At 40.9% G+C, this 20,389-nt stretch overlaps 1 protein-coding gene across 1 annotated transcript in view; it reads right to left on the reverse strand.

Annotated features, from left to right (window-relative positions):
- The window catches only part of KIF11 (kinesin family member 11), a 42,294-nt gene that overhangs the window by 18,682 nt on the left and 3,223 nt on the right, over positions 1-20,389 (reverse strand). The window contains exons 2-16 of the mRNA XM_004583359.4: positions 18,970-19,102; positions 18,682-18,779; positions 18,517-18,595; positions 16,087-16,272; positions 15,850-15,974; positions 13,246-13,336; positions 12,770-13,012; positions 10,053-10,148; positions 8,505-8,593; positions 5,877-5,964; positions 3,940-4,128; positions 3,130-3,337; positions 2,238-2,410; positions 601-726; positions 362-520 (exon numbers count right to left, since the gene is read on the reverse strand). Coding sequence (XP_004583416.2) covers positions 362-520; positions 601-726; positions 2,238-2,410; positions 3,130-3,337; positions 3,940-4,128; positions 5,877-5,964; positions 8,505-8,593; positions 10,053-10,148; positions 12,770-13,012; positions 13,246-13,336; positions 15,850-15,974; positions 16,087-16,272; positions 18,517-18,595; positions 18,682-18,779; positions 18,970-19,102 — 2,083 coding nt within the window. The remainder of the gene's footprint in view (positions 1-361; positions 521-600; positions 727-2,237; positions 2,411-3,129; positions 3,338-3,939; positions 4,129-5,876; positions 5,965-8,504; positions 8,594-10,052; positions 10,149-12,769; positions 13,013-13,245; positions 13,337-15,849; positions 15,975-16,086; positions 16,273-18,516; positions 18,596-18,681; positions 18,780-18,969; positions 19,103-20,389) is intronic.

Raw genomic sequence — 20,389 nt, forward strand, 5'->3', positions numbered from 1 at the left:
CTATGATAGAAATAAAGAACTTGTAACATCAAGTTATAATGAAGACACAAGTTGAATTTAAGTGTTATAACCAACTGCTTTTAAAGATACGTGTGTCTTATATTATCTTTCACTTTAGTGTGGGAAAAGGACTGTTTTACTTTTCATATGGTTTCAGCACAACATTCCACAGACAGCAAACCCTGACATATTAGCAGAGTACTACTCTCAATTATTTTACATGAATTACAGCTATAAACAACAGTGGCTCTAGTATTTGATTTCTACAATATTTTCTACCATATTAGACTGTGTAACATTAAGTCCTTGAGTCAACATAAAACTTTCTTATTACATTTCCCGAGTCAGCCAAACAAGATACCTGTGAGTGGGTTTGCTTCATTGTTTTCAAGTCTTCAGTTAAGTTTTCACACACTTTCTGTGATTCACCCAAGGAAGAAATTGTATTTTCTTGCAGTTCATGTAGATTGTTACATAACGTACTGAGGAAGGCATCCATTTCCTTTTTCTGATCTTCTATCTTTAAGGGAAAAAAAATCATTAGCTTCTTCCTAAAACAACATGGCAATTTTGAGTTATGAAGAACGTAATATTCGTTACCTTATCAGCCACTGCCAGTGAAGTCTTGAAGATATGCTTTAGCTGAGTACTGATTTTCAATATGGAGACCACAGAGGGGGATAAAATCGTTTCCAGTGAACTTAGAAGTTCAGTCTTATGTATGTTCTGTTTTTAAAATAAACAAACATACCTTAAAAAAGAATATTTCCATTTCCACAAACCTGGATGGTTAAATGGCATTTAAAATACTTTTAGTAAACATTCATATTAAAATTCTAAGGTTACATTTTCTATTCCTCAGTCTATAGAGATGTATCTACATGGCTAGTATTTTTATTCAGCATAAACGCCCTTAGTTCTTCCTTTAATAATTAAGAAATTGGTTAATTAAATTCAACAAATTCTTAAGAGTCTAAGAAAACAGATGATAGAAAAATTCAAAAGAGGGGAAAAATGATAATCAATTGGTAACATTTTAGTGTTCCAAAGAAAATTTTTTTAAAAGATTTACCTTTTTTTTTTTAACATTTATTTTACTTTCATTGGAAAGTCAGATATACAGAGGAGAGACAGAGAGGAAGATCTACCATCTGCTGTGGCCCTAAGTGGCCACAACAGCTGGAGCTGCGCCAACCTGAAACCAGGAACCAGGAACCTCTTCCTGGTTTCCCACGTGGGTGCAGATTCCCAAGGTTGGGTGAATCAATTTCTGAAAAAAAGTTAATGCTAACTTTAAAACTATAACTCTGTCAAATCTGGATGAGTGAAGGAGCCTATCAAAGAGTGCCACACGAGCATGAATCTAGGTAAAAGGACAGCTGACATTACTAATATTTATTTGGAAAATGTTTACTAAATATTGTTAATCTCAAAAAATGGAGGCACGGGGCTGGTGCCAAGGGGTAGCAGGCTAAGCTTCAGTATGTGGCACCAGTATCCTGGTTTATGTCCCAGCTGCTCCAGTTCCAATTCAGCTCCCTGCTAGTCACCTGGGAAGACAGTGGAGGATGGCCCCAGGCCTTGGGACCCTGCACCCATGTGGGACACCTGAAAGATCCTCCGGCTTCTTGCTTCACATCAGCCCAGCTACGGCTGTTGTGGCCATTTGAGGAGTGAACCAATGGATCAAACATCACTCTGTCTCTCTTTCTCTATCTGTAATTCTGTCTTTCAAACAAATAAATCTTTAAAGAAAAAAGGGGGAGGCAGACAGCCTGTATAAAGGAGAGAATGAAATCAGTGAAATGGCAAAGTACAGAGTTGTCTTAGTTAAATCATATGAATCCAAAATAAATAGCGTAAGTTATGTATAAAGGAGGCAACAATAACCTCAACCAAATTAGTGACTTCTATAGAACTGTAGAAGGGTTTGGTCATGGATCTAATCCCAATACTTTATTGTAAATTATTTTTCTTCCATCTATTAGTCTCACATAATAACAAAGTTTTAAAATAAACTTATACACTGGGAATATAACTTATACACTTGGAAATAACTTTCTGTTTCTAGAAAGACAAAAAGCACACTAGAGAGTTTTATCTTTAAAATTATAAATATTCCCAAAGTGAAACATGTGTCATTAACCAGCAAAGCAGAAGATGAAGAACTAGTAGTTAATATTGCTTTCAAAGAACTTAACATAAACCCTTAAAAATATTTTAAGAGATTTACTAACAATTAAATTCTGCAGTACAGTTTTACTTTCTGCTGTTAGTGACTGTTCTTTGAGTATCATATTAGAAATGTGAGAAATGTGAGTTGACACATTTCCTGGGATGGATGAGAGAGACCCAAGCGCTGTTGTAGTAATGGTGTCCAACGCGAAGACACTGGAGGACAGCAAGTTACCTGTAACAAAAAAAGATAAATAAAAATGTAAATGTCAACAGAAATACATTTAGGCAGTTAGAATCAAAAAAGTTGGCAAAATTATATCTGTGTGGTAGAACTTTCAATACACTTAGAAGAACTGTCTCCCTATGGCAGGAACTGTAGCACAACCAGTTAAGCCACTACTTGGGATGCCCAAAGCTCCACATCCTATTCTGAAGTGCCAGTTGGAACTCCCAGCACTTTCACTTTCTAAAAACTATATATATATTTACTTCCTTATTTTATTGGAAAGGCAAATTTACAGAGAGAAGGAGATAGAGATGTAGAGCTTCTCTCTGCTGGTTCACTTCCTAAGTGGCTACAATGGCTGGAGCTGAGCTGATCCGAAGCAAGGAGCCCTGAGCTTCTTCCAGGTCTCCCATGCAGGTGCAGGGCCCCAAGGCTTTTGGGCTGCAATCGACTGCTTTTCCAGGCCACAAACAGGGAGCTGGATGGGAAGCAGGGCCACCAGGATTAGAACCGGTGCCCATGTGGGATACCGGCGCGTGCAAGGCAAGGACTTTAGCTGCTAGGCTACTGCGCCTGGTCCAGGTCCACCATTCTGAAAAATATTAATTTCTACCAGAGACAGAGTATGTGCAATGGGGAAAGTACTCGATTACAATGTCACCTGAGTATTTCAACATTAACTTATCCATTTTGAAATTAGCCTCACACTACAAGACTGAACTTACCAAATAAGGTCTTGTGAAGTTCTAGCATGGCCTTTTGTTTTAAGCTGCCGTCCTTAATTAGTTCTTCCATATCAATGAACAGACTACTCAGGTTTTTGCCAAAAATATCCTGAGCCTCTGCATTGTGTTTGTCAACTGCCTTCTTACGATCCAGTTTGGAATGGAGACCAGAAACATCTTTTGTTGTTTCTTCAACCGTGTTAAGCAACTATGTAAAATTACAACAAAACAAAAAATGTAGATAAGATAGACATTAGGGAAACAATCTAATAGAAAAATATTGTTGGGAACAAGGATGTTTCCAGAAGAGACCTAGAAAATTTTAAACACTGGATCACATAAATGCTTACTTTCATGCAAACTAAGCCAGATGCCTAGTGGTATTGATTTCCCTGCCCCTACCATCTACTCAAAGAACAAGGACTTCAGAGTTATTCAGTTATTACTCTTTCTGTTATGTTTTACTATCTCTCCAAAACATCCATAATGAAACGTTAAATACTTCAATCATCAGAATGCACACAACCGGTAATGACTGACTAGGTACCATCCTCACCACAAAGAAAAAGCATGTATTATTCCAAATATCCATAAGGTACATTATGAAGTCATATTGTATCTTCAAAACTTTCAAAGTCAGGTGCTCCAGAAAGAAAAATATGGATAAAATAGTAAAAATGCTTTTAGTTGACAGAGATTTCATTCAGAATGAATAAATAGACCCTGTGAATTAAGCGTAAGCAAAAAAAAAAAAAAAAAAAGTTACTTCTTATCCATTTTCTTTGATGAGAGTAAAATCAAAGCACAAACCTTGCTGGCAGCATCATGAAGTTTCTCCTCAGTACTTTCCAAAGCTGATGTGACATACTCTTCTTGAACAAGCTGCAATTTAGTTTCTTGCAAGTATTTTTGTGTGGTTTCAAGTTCCTGTGACTTATTTTCCAGGTCAGATTTACACTGGTCAAGCTCATTTTTATTATCCACAAACAATTCTGTAACCTAAATATAATACAGTATACCTCATTTTAAAAAATTCAAAAACGCTCAACTGGTTGGTGAGATACTAGGCTAATTTATAAATCAGTAACAAGTTACTAGGTAGGCTAGTAAATTTTATATGACATCAGATTTCTTCCTATGATTTTACTGAACATTTTCAGAGCAACTGCTCTGCTGTACTAATTCCTCAGTCCCTCCTATACTGTCAAATGGAGCTGACTGTCAAGGTGTTAATGAGGGATGGCATCACAGGGTCAGATCTCTCCACCTAGTCTACTTACTAATTCTGACAAAACTCAGTCTCTCTCAATATCTAAATTCCTTCATCTGATAAATATATTAGTGAAAATGCCTCACATTCACTATCCTGTAGCTCTAACAATAAAATTACATAACTCAGTTATAGTCACACATTATGATGTTTTGCTTACTCATGAGCTCAATTTATAATGGCAGTTCCATAAGATTGTAACAGAATTGAAAAATTCCTATTGCCTCCAGATATCATGAGTCACAGCAAAACTTATTACTCACATGTTTGTCTGTTGTAAACAAACCTATTGCACCAACAGTGGTGTAAGTATAGCACATCAGCATGTGATTTTTGTCTGTCACTTAGGTCTGGTATGACTGTGTCCCATGTCACAGTGCTTGAATTTAGTCTCAGAGTGACCCCAATCCCAGCTTCCTGCCCTGCGCATCCTGTGAAGCAGCAGGTAATCGGATTCCTGCCAAACACACAAAGGCTCCAGATTGGGATCCTGGCTACCAGCTCGATCCTAGTCCAGATATGGCCTCTGCCGGCATTTGAAAAGCAAACCAATGGAAGAGACATTGCTGTCTGTCTCTCCCTACCCCTCAAATAAGTAAAAAATTAAAAAGATTTGTTATTTTTGTATGGCACACACAGTTATGTATGGGACAAAATATTTGATAACAAATTACTATATTACTGGCTTGTATATTTATTAAAGCAAGATTTACTCATTTGAAAGGCAGAGTGATTGAGAGGAAGGGAGAGAGTGATCTGCCTTCTGATGTTTACCTCCCTGACTGCTACAAGAGCCGGGGCTTGGCTAGGCCGAAGCCAGGAGCCTGGGACTTTATCCAGGCCTACCACATAGGTGCAGGGACCCAAGCACTTGGCCCATCTTCTGCTGTTTTCCCAGGCACATTAGCCAGGAGCTAGATGAGAAGTAGACAGGCCAGAACTCAAACTGGCACTCAAATGGGAGCTGGCATCACAGGTAGTGCGCTAATTGCTGCACAGCAAAGCTGCTTTCTAACCTACTTGATTTTAAAATAATTTTTAGAGTGTACACCTATTTTTAAGAAGAAAAACAAAAGCTTACTGTAAAACAGTGCGCCGTGTTACACCAGCACAGCCTCATATCATCACATGTATATTTCTTCTCTTGATTACAGCAAGAGGACATTTTGAATGACTGATCTATTCCATCTAGGTTTCTAGAATATACTCTATAATGTTCAAACAATAAAATCACCTATCAACAAATTTTCTGAACATATTCCAATTGCTAAGGAATGTGACTAATTTCTTGCAATGTTGCATTAATGTATCAAAACACACAGTTTTTGTATTATCATCAGGAATAGTAAAACTAGGTTAATAACTTTCAGTGTAAGAATCAGAAAAAACCTTAATAAAGAAAAATTAGAAGGTCCTTATCATTCTAAAATTTCCTTTTACTATCTGTCCTTCATGTAATATTGTTTTGAATACTTACCCTACTTAGTTCCTCCTCGACAGCAGCAATTTTTTCTGTAAGTTCTATAATCTGTTCTTCTTGAAGAGTTAATTTTCCACTCATGGCTCTAAAATAAAGTTTAGAATATTTTTAATTTAATTTTTTTATTTGAAATGCAGAGTTAGAAAACACATAGAGAGCAAGAGCACTCTTGGTGCTCCTCAGCAAGTATTTTCCATTTGCTGGCTCGTTCCCCAACTGCTGCAGTGGCTGGAACTGAGCTGATCCGAAGCCAGGAACCAGGAGCCTCTTCTAGGTCTCTGACATGTGTGCAGGTTCCCCAAAACTTGGGCCATCCTCCACTGCTTTCCCAGGCCACTTCCAGTCTAGTTCCCTGCTAATGTGCCCAGGAAAGCAATGGAAGATGGCTGAAGTCCCTGGGTGGATGGCTCCTGGACTTGGCCCAGCTCTGGCTGCTGTAGCCATTTGAAGAGTGAACCAGAGGATAAAATATCTTTCTTTTTCCCCAGCCCCTTCTTGCCCTCTTTAACTGCCTTGCAAGCACGTAAACACATCCTTTTACAAAAATATATTTATACGAGAGAAAAAAAGAGATCTTCTACCCGCTCTCTGCTTCTCTCTCTAAATGCTCACAATAGGCAGAGTTGGCCCGAGCTAAACCCAAGGGCCAGAAACTGCCCCTGGCCTCCCAGGCGGGTGACGGCCTCAGCTCATGAGTCACCGCCTGCAGCCTCCCATCTGGATGAACAAGAACTGGACAGAGGCAGACAGCCTCAACCCCAGGTCCTCCGACATGGCCAGTAGACACCCTAAGCAGCACCTTAACCTACTGAGCCACTATGCGTACCACTACCTTTTTTTATTTTAAACTTCATTTTTCTTTGAAACTCAGACTTACAAAGAGAAGGACAGACAGAAAGAAAAGATATTCCATTTGCTGATTTACTCCCCAAGTGGCCACAACAACTAGAGCTGAGCCAACCTGAAGCCAGGAGTCTCCCACACAGGTGAGGGTCCCAAGGCCTTGGGCTGTCCTCTACTGCTCTTCCAGGTTACAAGTAGAGAGCTGGAATGGTAGTGGGGCAGCCGGGACACAAACCAATGCCCATATGGGATCTCAGCACATTCAAGGCAAGCACTTTAGCCACTACGCTAACATGCCAGGCCTGCTGCCTTTTTAGTCTAACGATTCTTAATTTTTTTTTGGACCTACTGATCATTTTTAAGGCTTTATTTATTAATTATTATGATTTAAAATTTTCGACTGAAAGTCAGTTACAGAGAAAAGGATCCACTGGTTCACTCCCCAAATGGCTGTATTCCATATGGGTGCTGGGTTGCATCCTGGCTGCTCCACTCAGCTCCCTGCCTGTGGCCTAGGAAAGCAGTGGGAGATGGTCTAAAACCTTGGAACCCTGCACCCATGTGGGAGACCCAGAGCTCTTACATCTCGCTTTGGACTAGCTCACATCAAGAGACCTGGAAGAAGCTTCTGGCTCCTGACTTTGGACTGGCAGGAACTGTTGTGGAGTGAACCAGCAGATGCAAGCAGTTTCTATCTCCTCTCTGTGTAACTCTGCCTTTCAATAAATAAATAAATAAATGAAATCCTAAAAGAAATAAAGGAAAAGAAAGAGTACACATTTTTAAAAAAGATCAAAACATAATGGGGGGCTTGGCAGCGTGGCCTAGTGGCTAAGGTCCTCGCCTTGATCCCATATGGCTGCTGGTTCTAGTCCCAGCAGCTCCACTTCCTGTCTGTCTCTCCTCCTCTCAGTATATCTCACTTTGTAATTAAAAAATAAAATAAATCTTTAAAAAAAAAAAAAAAAAAACATAATGGGGGAAGTGGCATGGTAGTGCAGGGGGTTAAGCTGCTGTCAGCAATGCCAGCATCCCATGTTGCCAATTTGAAGCTCTCTATATATTTCTCGCCCCTCTCTGCAGCTCTGCTGTGCAAATAAATAAATCTTTAAGAAATGACGAAGTCTTATACTATTGCTAAAAAAGAAGAAGCATAAGAGAAAAAAAATTAAGCTGGCTGTCTTGAAGCACCACCAGGTGGATGTGAATGGCAAAATGAGTTGTTTTGCGTGCCCTGTGAATGAATGTGGTGCTGGAGATCTTTTTTTTTTTTTTTAGATTGATCTGTTTTTATTGGAAAGTCAGATATACAGAGAGGAGAGACAGAGAGGAACAGCCTGCATTCAATGATTCACTTCCCAAGTGAGCACAACGACCACAGCAGTGCCAATCTGAAGCCAGGAGACAGAAACTCTTCCAGGTCTCCCACATGGGTCCAGGGTCCCAAGGCTTTGGGCGGTCCTTGACTGCTTTCCCAGGCCACAAACAGGGAGCTGGATGGGGAGCGGGGCCGCCAGGATTAGAACTGGCGCCCATATGGGATCCCGGCACGTGCAATTCAAGGACTTTAGCCGCTAGGCCACTGTGCAGGGCCCCATGCGGGAGATTTTACAGCCAGCCATTTTGAGTAATGTCTGACTTACAACTTCACAAATTCAGAAGACAAACAACCATATATGAAGGGTTAACAAGACATCAATTAATATCTTACAAAACTAACATTAAAGAGGAAAAAAAGAAAGCACCTATTCCTGGCAAACTGACCAAATAGTTAAAGCTTACCTAAAATTCTCCTCAGAAAGGTACACACCATTTTTCTCTCGAGCTGCAGCGAGATCTCGTTTCAGGCGCTCTATCTCTTCCGTATATTCCTACACAGGAGGAATGTAAGACATGTCAATTTAGTACTTTGCTTTCATTCAATTTTGGGAAGATACAGCAAATAAAACATGATGTTCGCCCCCGCGTTTCTAAAACATAAAGTATGATAAAAGTAACTACACAGTATTAGTTCATTCAGAAATACTAATAAAGTTTCTCAATAGTTTTCAAAGCTCCTTTGAACGTTCTCATTATAATGAACTTCCTTTTAAACTGTCCATCCAAGTGCAAGAATTATATGTAAGCACAGTAATCAGAGTCAGGTAATACTGGGGAAGAATGACTCACTGTTCCATGAGAAAGTCAATGGAACAAAGTAACCAGAATTGGGTCCATACAAATGAAGGGGGGGAAAATTCCCTGGACCATACTAGAACCAAAAACTTCAGCTCTCCATGAAGACAGAGATAAACTATGTACTTGCAGAAAATATTTGCAAACTTTTCTTTGCAGTAATAGATGAGCATCTAGAACATATTGAGAACTCCCAAATTAGGGCCAGCACAATGGCCCTCCTGGTTAATTCTCCACCTCTTAGCATAGCATCCAGTACGGGCACTGGTTTGTGTCCTAGCTGCTCCAATTCCCTTTCAGCTCCCTACTTATGGCCTGGGAAAGTAGTAGAGGATGGGTCAATGCCTTGGGACGCTGCATCCATGTAGGAGACCATGAAGAAGCTCCTGGCTCCCAGTTTCAGAACAGCTCAACTCCAGCTATTGCAGCCACTTGAGGAGTGAATCAACGATAGAAGATCTTTCTGTCTCTCCTTCTCTCCATAATATTGATATGACTTTCCAATAAAAATAAATGAATCTTTTAAAAAATATATGAAACGATAGTGGTATACTATTCTATAAACATACAACAAGCATTGGATTAGGGGCCAGTGCGGTGTCTCAACAGGGTAATCTGCCACCAACATTCCATAGAGCACGGGTTCAAGTACTGGCTATTCCAAGTCCAAAACAGCTCAATTCTTATGGCCTGGGAAAGCGGTGGAGGATGGCCCAAAGCCTTTGGCCCCTGCACACATATAGGAGAACAGGAAGAAGCTTCTGGCTCCTGGTTTTGAATTGGTTCAGTTTCGGCCATTGGGGCCATTTGGGGAATGAACCAGTAGACAGAAAACTCTGTCTGTCTCTCCTTCTCTTTGTAAATCTGCTCCTATAATAAGAAATCTTTAAAAAAATTTTTGTATGCTTAGAATAGGCATATACATTCCAAGTTTTTTTATAAAGGTAAGTAACTGCAAGTATTGTTAAGGCATCAACTCAGTTGATAGGAAGAAGCATTTTAACGTTATCATATTAAGTTAAAATCACCCATAAAAAGCATGCCACAGGCAACTTAACAAATCTCGTTTAACAAGTAAAAGAGCAATCTGTTTCAGTTACCCATTTTCACATTAATTAAATAAAATCAGATTACACCACAAAAGTTCTGAAGTACCTTAATAAGAGCTTTTTTGGTGAGTTTCTGATTAACTTCAGGCTTATTTAGTATGTTCTTTGCTCTATGTGCATATTCCAATGTACTCAGGGTTTCCTGTCATCAAAAGAAAAGGTTACTGAAGATATTAAGCCAATAATGGAATTCAATGATACAAAACATACTTTTTAATAAATGTGTAATACAATGCATACTATATAATAATTTGTTATAATTAATCTAAAAATCACTCATTAAGACTATTATGCCCAATCTTTAAAAAGGAAGTGATTTGGGACTGCACTGTGATATAGCAAATTAAGCCTCTGCCTGTGGAAACAGCATTCCATGAGTCCCAGCTGTTCCACTTCCGCTCCCACTCTGCTATTGGCCTGGGAAAGCAGTCGAGGATGTCCCAAGCTTTTGGGACCCTGCACACATGTGGCAAGATGCTGAAGAAGCTCCTGGCTCCTGGCTTTGGACTCTGAGCTCCAGCCACTGAGATCATTTAGAGAGTGAACCAACAGACAGATCAGTTTCTCTCTCTTTCTCTCTGTTTATGTCTCTCCTTCTCTATATATAACTCCACCTTTCAAATAAAAATAAATAAATCAAAAAAAAAAAAAAAAAGGAAGCAATTCAAACGATTCTTATCTTTCTTTCATTCTCTTCAATTCCAGGGACATTATCTCTATGACAAACAGATCCAATAGTTTTTTCCCTTAGACAAGCTTTAAATTCAATGAATGCAGAACAAGAGTTGAGGCACGGAGGAATAAATGGCTTTTCTCCTCAAACACTTACAACTAGGATTTCCCCAGCCAAAAACAGGAGTGTGGAACTCAATCTGGGTTTTGCATGTGGATGGCAGGGACCCAAGTACCTGGTGCACTCCAGGGAAGAAAGGTGAAACCCACAGTCAGAGTCAGAACTTGGACCCAGGAAGGACACACGGGATTCAAATATCCCAAACTTCTTAACCACTGTCTCATATGCTCCCAGGTTAGTATTTCAGAGCATATATGCTTTCATTTGTAAGAAATATCCAGAATAGGGCCTGGCACAGTAGCCTAGCAGCTAAAGTCCTTGCCTTAAACGCGCCGGGATCCCATATGGGCACCGGTTCTAATCCCGGCAGCCCCGGTTCCCATATCCAGCTCCCTGCTTGTGGCCTGGGAAAGAAGTTGAGGACAGCCCAAAGCCTTGGGACCCTGCACTCGCATGGGACACCTGGAGAGGCTCCTGGCTTCGGACTGGCTTAGCTCCGGCCGTTGCGGTCACTTGGGGAGTGAACCATCTATGGAAGATCTTCCTCTCTGTCTCTTCTCCTCTCTGTATATCTGACTTTTCAATAAAAATAAATAAATGTTTTAAAAAAAGAGAAATATCCAGAATAGTCAAATACATAGACACAAAAAGAAGCAGCCTAAGTTTGGAACTGAGGAACATGAGATGAAAAGTACTGCTTAAATAGTAAAGTGCCTATTTCGGAGATAATAAAAACATTCATAATTTGAATGGCACAATTCTATGAACATACTAAAATCAGAGAATTACTACACCTTAAATGGGTGAACTGTCTGGTTTGGAAATTATAATTCAATAAACATTTTTTTAAACAAAGAGGATGGGATGGGTGTTGTGGCACACATTTAAACTGATGTCTGGGATGCCTGCATTATAAAATGGAAGGTGTAGGTTTTTAGCCCCACTTCTGTTCTCATTCAGCTTCTTGCTTATGTTGATACTAGTAAGTTAACAGTTCATGGCTCAGGCACTTGGGTCTCTAAAACCAACATGGGAAACCTGGATGGAGTTGCAGAGTGCTGGCTTCAGGCTAGCCCAGTTCCTGTTACTGCAGGCATCTGTGGTTTGAATCAGCAGCCAGAAGGTATCACTCTCTCTGCCTCTCAAATACAAATGAAGAAACAAACATTTTAAAAACATGCAGAGAGTAAAGGAGGACATTTAGAATGAAAGTCCAAACTTCTGCATCATATATTAGAATGCCTGGATTCGAGTCCCAGCTCTGCTTTTGATTCTAACTTCCTGCTAATCAGTATGCTGGGAGGCAGGGCTGAAAGCTCCAGTGCTTGGGTCACTGCCACCCAGTTGGGAACCCTGGCCCCACCCACTGTGGGCATTTGATGAATGAACTACTGGGTTGGAACTCTGGCTGCCTGTGTTTTCCTCTGCCTCACCAAAAAAACTAAGATCTTGAAAAAAAAATGCTTTAAATAAAAGAGGAATTTCAGAGTACATAAAAACTTCTGTTTAAGGCAGATGATGCCAAGAAAATAACAGATTTTATCACCTTGTTGATTCTCTTGGTTTTCCCCTAATTCCCAATTCAATCTTCAGTAGTCTCTAAGCAGCCTCTATGATACTAACAAGTGCCTGGGCTTCTGTAATGCATGGGAGAAAACTGGATGAAGCTGCTGGCTTTGGTCCTTGTCAATCCTAGCCATTACAGCCACTTGGGGAATGAATCTCAGGACAGAAGGCCTCTCTGTCCTCCTCACTCTGTGACTCTTTCAATAAGTAAGAACTCTGCCAGAAAAAAACAAAGATCATTTTTTAAGTAGTGTCTTCCTATATATGTCCATTTGCAACATCCAGATTCTTATACACTGTAGCACAGAATGAAATCAGTAAATGATCTCTCAAAACTTGTGATCCTGTGGGAGTTAACTAAAAATTATGGTTGCCATACTTGCAGCTTCCTTCCAAGGGTTTACCTCAAGATTGAGAGATGCAGGAGAAATTGTTGCAATTATAGATGTTCTTGTACGTCCCCCAAGAGAATCCTGGAGGATTCTCGTTAGTTTGGATTCTCGATAAGGGACATGAGGTGTTCTCTCTACAAGAGCAGTAATAACTCTCCCCAAGGTCAACAGCGACTGATTGATGTTTCCAGCTTCCCGGGCTCTCTTGTCAACAGCTCCAGAGCGGCCAATATTTTCACTTCCAGCAAGATCAACCTTTAATTAAAAAAAAAAATGAAATTAGTCTACCAGATTTGGATTCAACTACTTTCATTCTCATACACACAAAACGTATTAAATAGAGAGCAACGAGACTTTTGTATAATTAACAAATTTCTTCTTCAAAGTTATTAACCCAGACTACAAAAATGTGGTCTAGAAGTACAAAATTTTCATGTGCTCTATGATGTGGTCAAGAATGAAACAGTGGTATTAAGGTGGATACTTACCAGGTTCAGCTTTCCAATTTTAACAAGCTCTTCTCCATCAATTGTAGTTTCTTTCATATGTATTGTAACAGAGAAAACTGAGTGGGAACGACTAGAAAACAAGATGAAGTTGCCCAGTCATCATCATGTAAACATTTACTTCCTACAAAACACTGAAAACGGGAAAGGAAGCTCTAAATAACAAGGGCAGAGAAAGAAATTATTAGACAGGAAGCACTGATAGGAATTGGAAGACAGAAGAGAAGCAGACTTTTCAGGTTTTTACTTTCTGGTATCTTCTGCCTACACGGGAGTCCTTGTTAAGAGGCCAGTTGCAAATACCCTGAAAGCATTCTCAGGCACTTTCCAAAACTGGATGTGATCTGAGGTAAAGACATTTGCCCCTGTATCAGAAGAGAAGGCTTTCAATCAATCTTCCTACCCATAAGGATCTCAGGAATGTGTGACAATGACATATTCCAACAACACCTGGCAGGCTATCAAACTACTCCCCCTCCATGTACTATTGTGACCACATAAAACGTCTATTTCTTTACTTCTAACAATGTCACCTGTAATAGGTAGCGCCTTCCCTCGAACAGCAGAAACATTAAATGAAATGCTACAAGATAATCACCCAGTGACTACACAGTGTTCAAAAGTCTACCTTATGGTAAATACTGACATTCAACTTCTATTTAAGAGAAACAAAAATTATATAGCTGGGCCCGGTGGCGTGGCCTAGTGGCTAAAGTCCTCGTCTTGAAAGCCCCGGGATCCCATATGGGCGCCGGTTCTAATCCTGGCAGCTCCACTTCCCATCCAGCTCCCTGCTTGTGGCCTGGGAAAGCAGTTGAGGACGGCCCAATGCATTGGGATACTGCACCCGCTTGGGAGACCCGGAAGAGGTTCCAGGTTCCCGGCATCGGATCGGCGCGCATCGGCCCGTTGCGGCTCACTTGGGGAGTGAATCATTGGATGGAGGATCTTCCTCTCTGTCTCTCCTCCTCTGTGTATATCTGGCTGTAATAAAATGAATAAATCTTAAAAAAAAAAAAATTATATAGCTGACCAAACACAGCCTTTTTTTACAGCGTCAATGGCGTTTGCAGGCAATCATCATGTTTGTTAACATTACAGATAATGAACAATACGGTAATTTTTAATTTTCTTTACAGTATTTCATGCTATTTAAAACAACTTTATAAGAAGTATCACTGTAACAAAAAATACTCAAATTGGTTAAAATTGACTACTAGAATTGCAGCCCAGAGGGCTGAGCATCTGCCTAAGACACTGACACTCCAGAGGAGCAAGTACCAGTTCAGGTCCCATCTGTTTCACTTTCACCAGTGCCTGGGAAAGCAGAGGAAGATGGTCTAAATACTTGGGTCCTGCCATCCACACGGCGACCTGGAAAGAGCTCCAGGCACCTGGCTTCAGATTGGCCCAGCACCAGTCTTCGAAGCCATCCAGGGAGTGAAACAGCAGATGAAAAATCTGTCTCTTCCTCTTTGCCTTTCATATAAACAAACTTACTTCTATTAACCAAAAAAAAAAAAAAAAAAAAGTAGGGCCTGGTGCTATAGTGTAGTGGTTAAAGAACTCACCCTGAGCATGTCAGGACCCCATATGGTCGCCGGTTCTAATCCTGGCAGCCCTGCTGCACTTCCCATCCAGCTCCCTGCTTGTGGCCTGGGAAAGCAGTCGAGGACAGCCCAAAGCCTTGGGACCCTGCACCTGTGTGGGAGACCTGGAAGAGCTCCTAGCTCCTGGCTTTGGATTGGCTCAGCTCCAGCCGTTGTGGCCGTATGGGGAGTGAACCATCGGACGAAGACCTTCCTCTCTGTCTCTCCTCTTCTCTGTATATCTGACTTTCCAATAAAAGTAAATAAATCTTTTTAAAAAAAAGTAAAAAAGATTTAATAGACTTCTACTTTATCCAACTTGCTTTGTTCTTTTTGACATTTTTTCATTACCAGTGCCCAACATATAAACCTCAAGCCAATTGCCACAGCACAACACCTAGCTGTGTAATTCAGATTCCTTTAACTACTTCAATGACTTCTCCTCAACTGCTAATTCTTTTTACAAAATTTTTGGTTTATTTATTTTCTTTTTCTTTTTTTTTTGGAAAAACAGATAGAGATCTTCCATCTGCTAGCTCATACTCCAAGTGCCTGAAATAGATTGCTGAAGCCAGGAGCCGGGAACTCAATCCCGGTTTCTCATTTGTGTGGTGGGAACCCAAGAACTTAGCCATCCTCTGACACCTCCAGGATGTGAATTAGCAGAAAGCTGGGTGGGAAGCAGAGCATGTGAGACTCCAACCAGGGACACCAACATGGGATGCAGGCACCCTGAACAGTGACTTCACTGCTGTGCCACAGGCCTACCCTGTAACGCCTGACAGGAACATGAAGGTAAAGAGAGAGGATGGCGGAGGCTGGGAGGGGCTTCTCCCTTTATTCTCCCCTAACCCCAGATCTAGAAAAAAAAAAATTATAATATGAAAACAATGGTCTTACCCACTTTCCTGTTGCCCTTGACCCTTTGTGCCCTAATCAACTTTGTAAAGATTATCAAAATAAAATAATAAAAAAGAAGAGAGGATGGCTTTCTTACCTAGAGTATGCATTCATCAGGGTAGCCGCAGTTTTCCTTTTTGCTGCCCCCTTCTCTAAAATTTGATAGACCTCATCCTTGTTATGGACTGTAATTTCTTCCAAACCTTTGATTATCACTCCTCTCTGATCAAATATTAAAAAAAAAATCCATTAGGTATGTTACAAATTGCATATGACTTTTCAAGGCCTCACACATGAAAATTTAGAGACATTTTATTCTCAAAGACTCAGTTACCTTGTTGCGAGGATCATCAAACATCTGCAGTCTCTCAGAAACATCAGAAGATGGATTAAGCAGATCAAAAAGCTCTTCATTATATATCTCCAATAGAGATACCTTGACTGAAAATTCAGTACCATTATCGGTAAGTTTCTCAAAAATCTGATGAAGAGTTCGTGGAATTATACCAGCCAAGGGATCCTGAAATGATAATATTAATGAAAATGAAAGAGTACAATATTTATCCAAATAACAAGAGCTTCAATGTACATTTAAACATAAGCACAGTTAGCTTCTGTGTTCATGGACTACACAAACTCCCATTCGACCAACCATGCACTTGAAAGACACATGATGTTGTTGCATGTGATTTAAGGCTCAGCATTCGTATGAGCATGGATTCACGTCTGAGCTGCTCAGCTCTAACCCAATTCCCTGCTGATGAGCCTGGGAAGGCAGCAGAAGACTGATGCCAACCACGTGGGATCTGGAAGGAGTTCTAAGCTCCCAGCCACAGCCTAGTCCAGCCATGGCTGCTGAAGTCTTTTGGAGAGTTTACCAGTGGATGGAGGACCTTCTTTCTCTCTCTGCCTCATTGAACTCCACTTTTCAAATAAATGAACTTTTTATAAAAGGGAAATATATGGAAAAACATATATATTGAACATGTAGAGTTTTTTCTTGTCATTATTTCCCAAATGATACAGTGCTATCAATATTTCTATGGTGTTTACATTGCATTGGGTATAATACATAATCTTTATGTGCTTTAAACTATAGAGAAGTATGTACATAGCTTATATTTAAATAATATAATGTGCCTAGGATAGCCTAGTGGCTAACTACACACCTATCCCATATGGGTACCGGTTGATATCCCGACTGCTCCACTTCCCATCCAGTTCCCTGCTTGTGGCCTGGGAAAGCAGTCAAGGATAGCTCATAGCCTTGGGACCCTGCACTCATGTTGGAGACCTGGAAGAAGCTCCTGGCTCCTGCTTCAGATCGGCTCAGCCCAGCCGCTGCAACCACTTGGGGAGTGAATCAATACATGGAAAATCTTTCTCTGTCTCTCATTCTCTCTATAAATCTGACTTTCCAATGAAAATATATTTTTTTAAAGATTTATTTTTATTTTTATTACAAAGTCAGAGGTACAGAGAGGAGGAGAGACAGAGAGGAAGATCTTCCGTCCGATGATTCACTCCCCAAGTGCTGTGCTGTGCCGATCCAAAGCCGGGAACCAGGAACCTCTTCAGGGTCTCCCACGCGGGTGCAGGGTCCCAAAGCTTTGGGCAGTCCTCGACTGCTTTCCCAGGTCACAAGCAGGGAGCTGGATGGGAAGTGGAGCTGCCAGGATTAGAACTGGCGCCCATATGGGATCCCGGGGCTTTCAAGACGAGGACTTTAGCCGCTAGGCCACGGCGCCGGGCCCATCCAATGAAAATATCTTTAAAAAATAATAAATCTTAAAAAGAAAAGGATGTCCCACAAATAAGGAGGCGCTACTATACCCTGCTCCGATTACCTCTGTCATATATGTTGGTCCTCACCAAGCAAACTTTGTGCTTCTTTTTTTTTTCTAAGATTTATTTTATTTTATTTATTTATTTATTTTTTTATTGCAAAGTCAGATATACAGAGAGGAGGAGAGACAGAGAGGAAGCTCTTCCGTTCGATGGTTTACTCCCCAAGTGACCGCAATGGCTAGTGCTGCGCCGATCCGAAGCCAACAGCCAGGAACCTCTCCAGGTGTCCCATGCGGGTGCAGGGTCCCAAAGCATTGGGCCGTCCTCAACTGCTTTCCCAGGCCACAAGCAGGGAGCTGGATGGGAAGTGGAGCTGCCAGGATTAGAACCAGCGACCATATGGGATTCTGGGGAGTTCAGGGTGAGGACTTTAGCCGCTAGGCTACGGCGCCGGGCCCCTAAATTTATTTCTGACATAAGTACTCTGACCTCTTTTTAAAGACAAATGCTCAAACAGGTTTTATGTAACTAAATTTTAGCTGTAGTGGGGCAAGTGTTGTGGTGCAGCAAGTTAAACTGCAGGCTGCATTGTGTGCATTCCATACGGTCTCGAGTTCAAGCCATGGCTACACCACTTCCGACCCAGCTCCCTGTTAATGAACCCAGGAAAGCAGAGGATGACCCAAGTACCTGGACCCCTGCATCCAGGTAGGATATCTGGAAGAAGCTCCCGGCTTCCCGCTTTATTCTGATCTAGTCCTAGCTGTTGTGGCCATTTTGGGGAGTGAACCATTGAAAGGAACTCAGTCAGTCTCAGTCTCTCTCTGTGTCTCTGTCGCTCTCTCTCTCTGCCTCTCCCCCTCTAGCTGCAAGCCTGTCTTTCAAATAAACAACTCAATCCTTAAAACAAACAATAAGCCCTTCAGATATACAAACAGCCACAGTAGTGACAAAACATGTTCTAAACAATAAATACCTCCTCCCAGGTGTACGCTTCATTAGGCGACCTTTCACCTTCCATTGTGAAGGTTTTGCCAGTGCCAGTTTGCCCATATCTGTCAAGAATAACAGAAGCGTTTAATTTAAAGCAAATACAACAGTCTAAATGTTTTCAACAACTAGAGAGATAGTGTCCACTTACGCAAAGATGGTGCAGTTATAGCCCATAATCACTTCATCCAGAATTGGACAGACAACACTTCGGTAAACATCAATTTGTTTAGTAGATGCTCCAAAAACCTATAAAAATTATTAAAAATTCAAAATTATTCATTCTAATAATTTTTAAAATATACCAATTCCACCCACTAGAATACTTGAAGAAAGATTTAAAATGTATAAGTGTATCATTTCTCTAGGAAAACATATATGTTAGGATTACATTAGCGGATACTTCAGAAGTGGCAGCATTTTAGGAAGAAGGTAATACCATGTCAAAAGTGTATGTTTTCCTTGAACTCTTGTCGACCAATCCTCCAGTTCGCACGCTCACTTCTTTTCGTACATGATCACACTCAACCACTGAATGGGCGTTAACTTTCTTTTCTGCCGTATTAAATGGTCTATAAAAAAGATACACAAAATTATTGAAGAACTTTCAATTATCAGGTTATCAATGACATTTTCACTGCCTACATTAATTAGAAAAGGCATTTGATCTTGAAGCCTCCATCACCTATCCAGGGTCCCAGTTCCTGACCCTAGCTGCCTGCCAGTGTAGACCCTGGAAGGCAGCAGATGATGGTTCAGGTAGCCTTCCTCCCTGCCATCCGCGTGGGATATCTGGATGGACCAGTCTCAGGAGTTACGGGAATTTGGGGAATAAACCAGCAAGTGGGAGCTCCTTCCATCTCTCTCCTGCTTAAGTAAATATTTTAAAAATTAACAAAATGAGAAATGTTAAATGTGAAGTTGAGACTATACTGTCAATGGTGGGTACTAAACAATGTTGCAAAAGTAAATACTAGAATTATAAGGACCTCAATTCTAGAAATAAAATTGGCTTATTCTGAAGATACATAAAGCATACTTTTGTCAGTTTCTTAGAATAGATGCTAACAGAATTTAACTTGCACAAAACGCCAAACATAGATAGAGTTGTATTTCTGCTATTCTTAATATACTAATCTAGCAGTCAATATCTGACACAAAGTCAGAAGTAGACAGAAATAACTAACAAGTCAAGCCCCTACTGTACGCCAGGTACTCATGGTTCTGGGTACTTGAAGTGAACTAACTCACCTGGTCCCTACAATACTGTGAAGTTGGTAACACTAGCAGCCCCATTTTTCAAATGCAGCAACAGGAGTAGGCCTATACTGCCCAAGCAAATGGGTCAGGGTCCCCTTCTACCACACCATTGTTTTCTTACTCAGACTTCTCCAATTAGAATTTACATGGGGCTGATGCCATGGCACCAAGGATGAAACCTCTGACTGTGGTGCAAACATCTCACACGGGTGCTGGGTTGGAGTTCTGGCTGCTTCACTCTGATCCAGGCCCTTGCTAATGGCCTGGGAGGACAACAGAGGATGATGTAAGCATGTGGGCCCTGCACCCACAGGCATCAAAGAGGCTCCTGGCTGCCGGTTCTGGACTGGCCCAGTCTGGCAGCTGCAGTCATGAGGGGAGTGAACCAGCAGACCGTTCTGTCTCCATATCTCTGCCTTTCCAATAAAAATAAATAAATTCTAAAAAAAAAAAAAAAGGGAAAGAAAAGACAGGGAGAGAGAAGGAAGGAGAAAGAAAGCAAAATTGCAAAGTTTCTACTGATCACAACAAACCCATCTATTTGCACACCACCAGTACATAAAAGCTCAGGGCAGTTAAACAATGAGGGGAGACTGAAA

The sequence above is a fragment of the Ochotona princeps genome, chromosome 13 (genome assembly GCF_030435755.1).
Source record: "Ochotona princeps isolate mOchPri1 chromosome 13, mOchPri1.hap1, whole genome shotgun sequence".
In the NCBI taxonomy this organism is placed as follows: Eukaryota; Metazoa; Chordata; class Mammalia; order Lagomorpha; family Ochotonidae; genus Ochotona; species Ochotona princeps.